The following is an 8,150-nucleotide window of genomic DNA, read 5'->3' on the forward strand; positions in this document are numbered from 1 at the left end:
AATGGGGGTGGGGGTGAAGGGGAAAGAGTTTAGAAGGGGAATGAGTTTTATGGGGGGATGGGAAGGGGAAAGAGTGACGGGGGGGGGGGGGGGGGGGGAAGGGAAGAGTGTCGGGGGTTGAAGGGGAAAGAGTGTCGGGGGGGGGGGGTTAAGGGAAAACAGTGTCGGGGGGGTGAAGGAAGAAGACTGTCGGGGGGGGGGGGGGGTGAAGGGAAAAGAGTGTCGGGGGGGTGAAGGGAAAAGAGTGTTGGGGGGGGGTGAAGGGAAGTGTGTGTCGGGGGGGGGAAGGGAAAAGAGTGGCGGGGGGGGGGTGAAGGGAAGAGAATGTCGGGGGGGGGGGGAAAGAGGGGAAAGAGTGATGGGGGGGGTGGAAGGGAAAAGAGTGTCGGGGGTGGGGAAGGGAAAAGAGTGTCGGGGGTTGAAGGGGAAAAGAGTGTCGGGGGGTGAAGGGGAAAAGCGAGTCGGGGGTGAAGGGCAAAGAGTGTCGGGGGGGGGGGTGAAGGGGAAAGTGTGTCGGGGGGGGTTAAGGGAAAACAGTGTCGGGGGGGGGGGGGTGAAGGGAAAACAGTGTCGAGGGTGAAGGGAAAAGAGTGGCGGGGGGGGGGGAAAGAGTGACGGGGGGGGGGGGGGGTGGAAGGGAAAAGAGTGTCGGGGGGTGGGGAAGGGAAAAGAGTGTCGGGGGTTGAAGGGGAAAGGAGTGTCGGGGGGTGAAGGGGAAAAGCGAGTCGGGGGTGAAGGGGAAAGAGTGTCGGGGGTGAAGGGGAAAGAGTGTCGGGGGTGAAGGGGAAAGAGTGTCGGGGGGTGAAGGGCAAAGAGTGTCGGGGGGTGAAGGGCAAAGAGTGTCGGGGGGATGAAGGGGAAAGTGTGTCGGGGGGGGGTTAAGGGGAAAGTGTGTCGGGGGGGGTTAAGGGAAAACAGTGTCGGGGGGGGGGTGAAGGGAAAACAGTGTCGGGGGGAGGGTGAAGGGAAAAGAGTGTCGGGGGGGGGGGGGGGGGTGTGTGAAGGGAAAAGAGTGTCGGGGGGGTGAAGGGAAAAGAGTGTCGGGGGGGTGAAGGGAAAAGAGTGTCGGGGGGGTGAAGGGAAAAGAGTGTCGGGGGGGGGTGAAGGGAAAAGAGTGGCGGGGGGGGGTGAAGGGAAAAGAGTGGCGGGGGGGGGGGTGAAGGGAAAAGAGTGGCGGGGGGGGGTGAAGGGAAGAGAGTGTCGGGGGGGGGGGAAGAGGGGAAAGAGTGATGGGGGGGGGGGTGGAAGGGAAAAGAGTGTCAGGGGGTGGGGAAGGGAAAAGAGTGTCGGGGGTTGAAGGGGAAAAGAGTGTCGGGGGGTGAAGGGGAAAAGCGAGTCGGGGGTGAAGGGCAAAGAGTGTCGGGGGGGGGGTGAAGGGAAAAGAGTGTCGGGGGGGTGGGGTGGAAGGGAAAAGAGTGTCGGGGGTTGAAGGGGAAAAGAGTGTCGGGGGGTGAAGGGGAAAAGCGAGTCAGGGGGGTGAAGGGGAAAGAGTGTCGGGGGGTGAAGGGCAAAGAGTGTCGGGGGGTGAAGGGCAAAGAGTGTCGGGGGGTGAAGGGAAAAGAGTGTCGGGGGGGGGGGGTGAAGGGCAAAGAGTGTCGGGGGGGTGTGAAGGGGAAAGTGTGTCGGGGGGGGGTGAAGGGGAAAGTGTGTCGGGGGGGGGGTGAAGGGGAAAGAGTGTCCGGGGGGGGGGGGGGGTGAAGGGAAAAGAGTGTCGGGGGGAGGGTGATGGGAAAAGAGTGTCGGGGGGAGGGTGAAGGGAAAAGAGTGTCGGGGGGGGGGGAAGAGGGGAAAGAGTGATGGGGGGGGGAAGAGGGGAAAGAGTGATGGGGGGTGTGGAAGGGAAAGTGTGTCGGGGGGCTAGGGGGGGAAAGGGTCGGGAGGCTCGGGGGGAAAGGGTCGGGGGCTCGGGGGGAAAGGGTCGGGGGGCTCGGGGGGGAATGGGTCGGGGGGCTCGGGGGGAAAGGGTCGGGGGGAAAGGGTCGGGGGGAAAGGGTCGGGGGGAAAGGGTCGGGGGGCTCGGTGGGAAAGGGTCGGGGGGCAAGGGTCGGGGGGCTCGGGGGGCAAGGGTCGGGGGGCTCGGGGGGCAAGGGTCGGGGGGCTCGGGGGGCAAGGGTCGGGGGGCTCGGGGGGCAAGGGTCGGGGGGCTCGGGGGGCAAGGGTCGGGGGGCTCGGGGGGCAAGGGTCGGGGGGCTCGGGGGGCAAGGGTCGGGGGGCTCGGGGGGCAAGGGTCGGGGGGCTCGGGGGGCAAGGGTCGGGGGGCTCGGGGGGCAAGGGTCGGGGGGCTCGGGGGGCAAGGGTCGGGGGGCTCGGGGGGCAAGGGTCGGGGGGCTCGGGGGGCAAGGGTCGGGGGGCTCGGGGGGAAAGGGTCGGGGGGCTCGGGGGGAAAGGGTCGGGGGGCTCGGGGGGAAAGGGTCGGGGGGCTCGGGGGGAAAGGGTCGGGGGGCTCGGGGGGAAAGGGTCGGGGGGCTCGGGGGGAAAGGGTCGGGGGGCTCGGGGGGAAAGGGTCGGGGGGCTCGGGGGGAAAGGGTCGGGGGGCTCGGGGGGAAAGGGTCGGGGGGAAAGGGTCGGGGGGCTCGGGGGGAAAGGGTCGGGGGGCTCGGGGGGAAAGGGTCGGGGGGCTCGGGGGGAAAGGGTCGGGGGGCTCGGGGGGAAAGGGTCGGGGGGCTCGGGGGGAAAGGGTCGGGGGGCTCGGGGGGAAAGGGTCGGGGGGCTCGGGGGGAAAGGGTCGGGGGGCTCGGGGGGAAAGGGTCGGGGGGCTCGGGGGGAAAGGGTCGGGGGGCTCGGGGGGAAAGTGTCGGGGGGCTCGGGGGGAAAGTGTCGGGGGGCTCGGGGGGAAAGTGTCGGGGGGCTCGGGGGGAAAGTGTCGGGGGGCTCGGGGGGAAAGTGTCGGGGGGCTCGGGGGGAAAGTGTCGGGGGGCTCGGGGGGAAAGTGTCGGGGGGCTCGGGGGGAAAGTGTCGGGGGGCTCGGGGGGAAAGTGTCGGGGGGCTCGGGGGGAAAGTGTCGGGGGGCTCGGGGGGGAAAGTGTCGGGGGGCTCGGGGGGAAAGTGTCGGGGGGCTCGGGGAGGAAAGTGTCGGGGGGCTCGGGGGGGAAAGTGTCGGGGGGCTCGGGGGGAAAGTGTCGGGGGGAAAGTGTCGGGGGGCTCGGGGGGAAAGTGTCGGGGGGCTCGGGGGGAAAGTGTCGGGGGGCTCGGGGGGAAAGTGTCGGGGGGCTCGGGGGGAAAGTGTCGGGGGGCTCGGGGGGAAAGTGTCGGGGGGCTCGGGGGGAAAGTGTCGGGGGGCTCGGGGGGAAAGTGTCGGGGGGCTCGGGGGGAAAGTGTCGGGGGGAAAGTGTCGGGGGGCTCGGGGGGAAAGCGTCGGGGGGCTCGGGCGGAAAGCGTCGGGGGGCTCGGGGGGAAAGCGTCGGGGGGCAAGTGTCGGGGGGCAAGTGTCGGGGGGCTCGGGGGGCAAGTGTCGGGGGGCTCGGGGGGCAAGTGTCGGGGGGCTCGTGTCGGGGGGCTCGGGGGGCTCGTGTCGGGGGGCTCGGGGGGCAAGTGTCGGGGGGCTCGGGGGGAAAGTGTCGGGGGGCTCGGGGGGAAAGTGTCGGGGGGCTCGGGGGGAAAGTGTCGGGGGGCTCGGGGGGAAAGTGTCGGGGGGCTCGGGGGGAAAGTGTCGGGGGGCTCGGGGGGAAAGTGTCGGGGGGCTCGGGGGGAAAGTGTCGGGGGGCTCGGGGGGAAAGTGTCGGGGGGCTCGGGGGGAAAGTGTCGGGGGGCTCGGGGGGAAAGTGTCGGGGGGCTCGGGGGGAAAGTGTCGGGGGGCTCGGGGGGAAAGTGTCGGGGGGCTCGGGGGGAAAGTGTCGGGGGGCTCGGGGGGAAAGTGTCGGGGGGCTCGGGGGGAAAGTGTCGGGGGGCTCGGGGGGAAAGTGTCGGGGGGCTCGGGGGGAAAGTGTCGGGGGGCTCGGGGGGAAAGTGTCGGGGGGCTCGGGGGGAAAGTGTCGGGGGGCTCGGGGGGAAAGTGTCGGGGGGCTCGGGGGGAAAGTGTCGGGGGGCTCGGGGGGAAAGTGTCGGGGGGCTCGGGGGGAAAGTGTCGGGGGGCTCGGGGGGAAAGTGTCGGGGGGCTCGGGGGGAAAGTGTCGGGGGGCTCGGGGGGAAAGTGTCGGGGGGCTCGGGGGGAAAGTGTCGGGGGGCTCGGGGGGAAAGTGTCGGGGGGCTCGGGGGGAAAGTGTCGGGGGGCTCGGGGGGAAAGTGTCGGGGGGCTCGGGGGGAAAGTGTCGGGGGGCTCGGGGGGAAAGTGTCGGGGGGCTCGGGGGGAAAGTGTCGGGGGGCTCGGGGGGAAAGTGTCGGGGGGCTCGGGGGGAAAGTGTCGGGGGGCTCGGGGGGAAAGTGTCGGGGGGCTCGGGGGGAAAGTGTCGGGGGGCTCGGGGGGAAAGTGTCGGGGGGCTCGGGGGGAAAGTGTCGGGGGGCTCGGGGGGAAAGTGTCGGGGGGCTCGGGGGGAAAGTGTCGGGGGGCTCGGGGGGAAAGTGTCGGGGGGCTCGGGGGGAAAGTGTCGGGGGGCTCGGGGGGAAAGTGTCGGGGGGCTCGGGGGGAAAGTGTCGGGGGGCTCGGGGGGAAAGTGTCGGGGGGCACGGGGGGAAAGTGTCGGGGGGCTCGGGGGGAAAGTGTCGGGGGGCTCGGGGGGAAAGTGTCGGGGGGCTCGGGGGGAAAGTGTCGGGGGGCTCGGGGGGAAAGTGTCGGGGGGCTCGGGGGGAAAGTGTCGGGGGGCTCGGGGGGAAAGTGTCGGGGGGCTCGGGGGGAAAGTGTCGGGGGGCTCGGGGGGGAAGTGTCGGGGGGGCTCGGGGGGGGAAGTGTCGGGGGGCTCGGGGGGAAAGTGTCGGGGGGCTCGGGGGGAAAGTGTCGGGGGGCTCGGGGGGAAAGTGTCGGGGGGCTCGGGGGGAAAGTGTCGGGGGGCTCGGGGGGAAAGTGTCGGGGGGCTCGGGGGGAAAGTGTCGGGGGGCTCGGGGGGAAAGTGTCGGGGGGCTCGGGGGGAAAGTGTCGGGGGGCTCGGGGGGAAAGTGTCGGGGGGCTCGGGGGGAAAGTGTCGGGGGGCTCGGGGGGAAAGTGTCGGGGGGCTCGGGGGGAAAGTGTCGGGGGGCTCGGGGGGAAAGTGTCGGGGGGAAAGTGTCGGGGGGGCTCGGGGGGCTAGGGGGGAAAGTGTCGGGGGGCTAGGGGGGAAAGTGTCGGGGGGCTAGGGGGGAAAGTGTCGGGGGGCTAGGGGGGAAAGTGTCGGGGGGCTAGGGGGGAAAGTGTCGGGGGGCTAGGGGGGAAAGTGTCGGGGGGCTAGGGGGGGAAGTGTCGGGGGGCTAGGGGGGAAAGTGTCGGGGGGCTTGGGGGGAAAGTGTCGGGGGGCTTGGGGGGAAAGTGTCGGGGGGCTTGGGGGGAAAGTGTCGGGGGGCTTGGGGGGAAAGTGTCGGGGGGCTAGGGGGGAAAGTGTCGGGGGGCTAGGGGGGAAAGTGTCGGGGGGCTAGGGGGGAAAGTGTCGGGGGGCTAGGGGGGAAAGTGTCGGGGGGCTAGGGGGGAAGTGTCGGGGGGCTAGGGGGGAAAGTGTCGGGGGGCTAGGGGGGAAAGTGTCGGGGGGCTAGGGGGGAAAGTGTCGGGGGGCTAGGGGGGAAAGTGTCGGGGGGCTAGGGGGGAAAGTGTCGGGGGGCTAGGGGGGAAAGTGTCGGGGGGCTAGGGGGGAAAGTGTCGGGGGGCTAGGGGGGAAAGTGTCGGGGGGCTAGGGGGGAAAGTGTCGGGGGCTAGGGGGGAAAGTGTCGGGGGCTAGGGGGGAAAGTGTCGGGGGGCTAGGGGGGAAAGTGTCGGGGGGCTAGGGGGGAAAGTGTCGGGGGGCTAGGGGGGAAAGTGTCGGGGGGCTAGGGGGGAAAGTGTCGGGGGGCTAGGGGGGAAAGTGTCGGGGGGCTAGGGGGGAAAGTGTCGGGGGGCTAGGGGGGAAAGTGTCGGGGGGCTAGGGGGGAAAGTGTCGGGGGGCTAGGGGGGAAAGTGTCGGGGGGCTAGGGGGGAAAGTGTCGGGGGGCTAGGGGGGAAAGTGTCGGGGGGCTAGGGGGGAAAGTGTCGGGGGGCTAGGGGGGAAAGTGTCGGGGGGCTAGGGGGGAAAGTGTCGGGGGGCTAGGGGGGAAAGTGTCGGGGGGCTAGGGGGGAAAGTGTCGGGGGGCTAGGGGGGAAAGTGTCGGGGGGCTAGGGGGGAAAGTGTCGGGGGGCTAGGGGGGAAAGTGTCGGGGGGCTAGGGGGGAAAGTGTCGGGGGGCTAGGGGGGAAAGTGTCGGGGGGCTCGGGGGGAAAGTGTCGGGGGGCTAGGGGGGAAAGTGTCGGGGGGCTAGGGGGGAAAGTGTCGGGGGGCTAGGGGGGAAAGTGTCGGGGGGCTAGGGGGGAAAGTGTCGGGGGGCTAGGGGGGAAAGTGTCGGGGGGCTAGGGGGGAAAGTGTCGGGGGGCTAGGGGGGAAAGTGTCGGGGGGCTAGGGGGGAAAGTGTCGGGGGGCTAGGGGGGAAAGTGTCGGGGGGCTAGGGGGGAAAGTGTCGGGGGGCTAGGGGGGAAAGTGTCGGGGGGCTAGGGGGGAAAGTGTCGGGGGGCTAGGGGGGAAAGTGTCGGGGGGCTAGGGGGGAAAGTGTCGGGGGGCTAGGGGGGAAAGTGTCGGGGGGCTAGGGGGGAAAGTGTCGGGGGGCTAGGGGGGAAAGTGTCGGGGGGCTAGGGGGGAAAGTGTCGGGGGGCTAGGGGGGAAAGTGTCGGGGGGCTAGGGGGGAAAGTGTCGGGGGGCTAGGGGGGAAAGTGTCGGGGGGCTAGGGGGGAAAGTGTCGGGGGGCTAGGGGGGAAAGTGTCGGGGTGCTAGGGGGGAAAGTGTCAGGGGGCTAGGGGGGAAAGCGTCGGGGGGCTAGGGGGGAAAGCGTCGGGGGGCTAGGGGGGAAAGCGTCGGGGGCTAGGGGGGAAAGCGTCGGGGGCTAGGGGGGAAAGCGTCGGGGGCTAGGGGGGAAAGCGTCGGGGGCTGGGGGGAAAGCGTCGGGGGCTTGGGGGGAAAGCGCCGGGGGCTTGGGGGGGGGAAAGTGTCAGGGGCTAGGGGGGGAAGAAGTGTTGGGGGGGGCTCGGGGGGGAAGTGTGGGGGGTAGGGGCAAGAGTTTAGGGGGCGTCTGTAGTGATGTGGAAGGGGTTGGGGAGTGTTTGTGTGTGTGGGGGGTAACCAAGTGGGGTTTCCCTCCCAGATCCCTGCGAGTGGCGCATGCTCAGTCCCATTCCTCCTCGACAAAAGCAAACAAACAAACGCGTTCATTCAAGCACAAACTGGTCACAAACTCCCCCACACCGTAAACCTTTCAGCAACACACCTGGGCACATCTGTGCACAGGGTCTTCAGCACAACGCACCCTATTCTTCCCCACTTACTTTAAACAATTGGCGAGGAGGGCGATGGAGCCCCGAGATTTCAAAAAATCCCAACCACAAAATGGCGCTGCCAGAATAACATTGGGGTCTGAGCGACCCGGGGACCCTGCGGATCGCCCGAGGTTACAACTGAGGCAGTGGCCTTGTGGCGGCAGTGTCGGAGTATCTGTGCCTCACCTTTCTCCTACCTTTCTGTCTTTTTCTCTCTCACAGACTCTCCGGCTGCTGCTCCCGCTCCACCGCCTCTTTCCCTCGACCGGAAGCACCGTCACCCAACGGACAGTGCGCGCGCGACACATTCAAACAAAAACAAAACCTGTTCCAAAATTCAAAACCATACACGTGGCGCGGTATCCACCCGGCGGGCAATCTGAAGGCTTCCAAACAGCTTCCTACTTAAAAAAAAAGTCCGCGTGTTTTTGCAACGACCGTTTATTTAATTTTTGACCTCAGCAGGATGGCATCCGGGGGAGGGGGTTCCCCTCACCAAGATGGCAGCCGACAGCCATTGCTACTCTCACGTACAACGGGATTGTGCCCCGCACAAAGATGGCGGTGAGGCAGTGTTTATCACTTCCACAGGTAGGGAAGAGGCTTATTTTGCCCCCAACCAAAATGGCGCACTATTTTCAAATTGCGTGGCGTTTGGGTTTTTGTTTGAAAGCTTATTCGCTTTAGGTCACATGAAGCATGTCATTTTCTTCGCGGTAAATGTTAAGATCGGCGGCAAACAAGAAACGGAGTTTCGGATCTGCCGTAGGGAATGG

The 8,150-nt window shown here is 68.5% G+C and overlaps 1 protein-coding gene across 3 annotated transcripts in view; it reads right to left on the reverse strand.

Moving 5' to 3' along the window:
- Positions 1 to 7,725, reverse strand: part of hp1bp3 (heterochromatin protein 1, binding protein 3) — a 33,598-nt gene extending 25,873 nt beyond the window's left edge. Inside the window, exon 1 of one of the 3 annotated variants that reach the window (XM_072478512.1) lies at positions 7,572 to 7,725. In XM_072478512.1, the coding sequence (XP_072334613.1) occupies positions 7,572 to 7,682 (111 nt within the window). In that variant the 5' untranslated portion in view covers positions 7,683 to 7,725. Of the gene's footprint in view, positions 1 to 7,383; positions 7,517 to 7,560 lie in introns of those variants that run through there. The other 2 variants (XM_072478513.1, XM_072478514.1) reach the window with 2 other exon arrangements.
- Positions 7,726 to 8,150: the final 425 nt, after the last annotated feature.

The sequence above is a fragment of the Scyliorhinus torazame genome, chromosome 16, assembly GCF_047496885.1.
Source record: "Scyliorhinus torazame isolate Kashiwa2021f chromosome 16, sScyTor2.1, whole genome shotgun sequence".
Taxonomy (NCBI): Eukaryota; Metazoa; Chordata; class Chondrichthyes; order Carcharhiniformes; family Scyliorhinidae; genus Scyliorhinus; species Scyliorhinus torazame.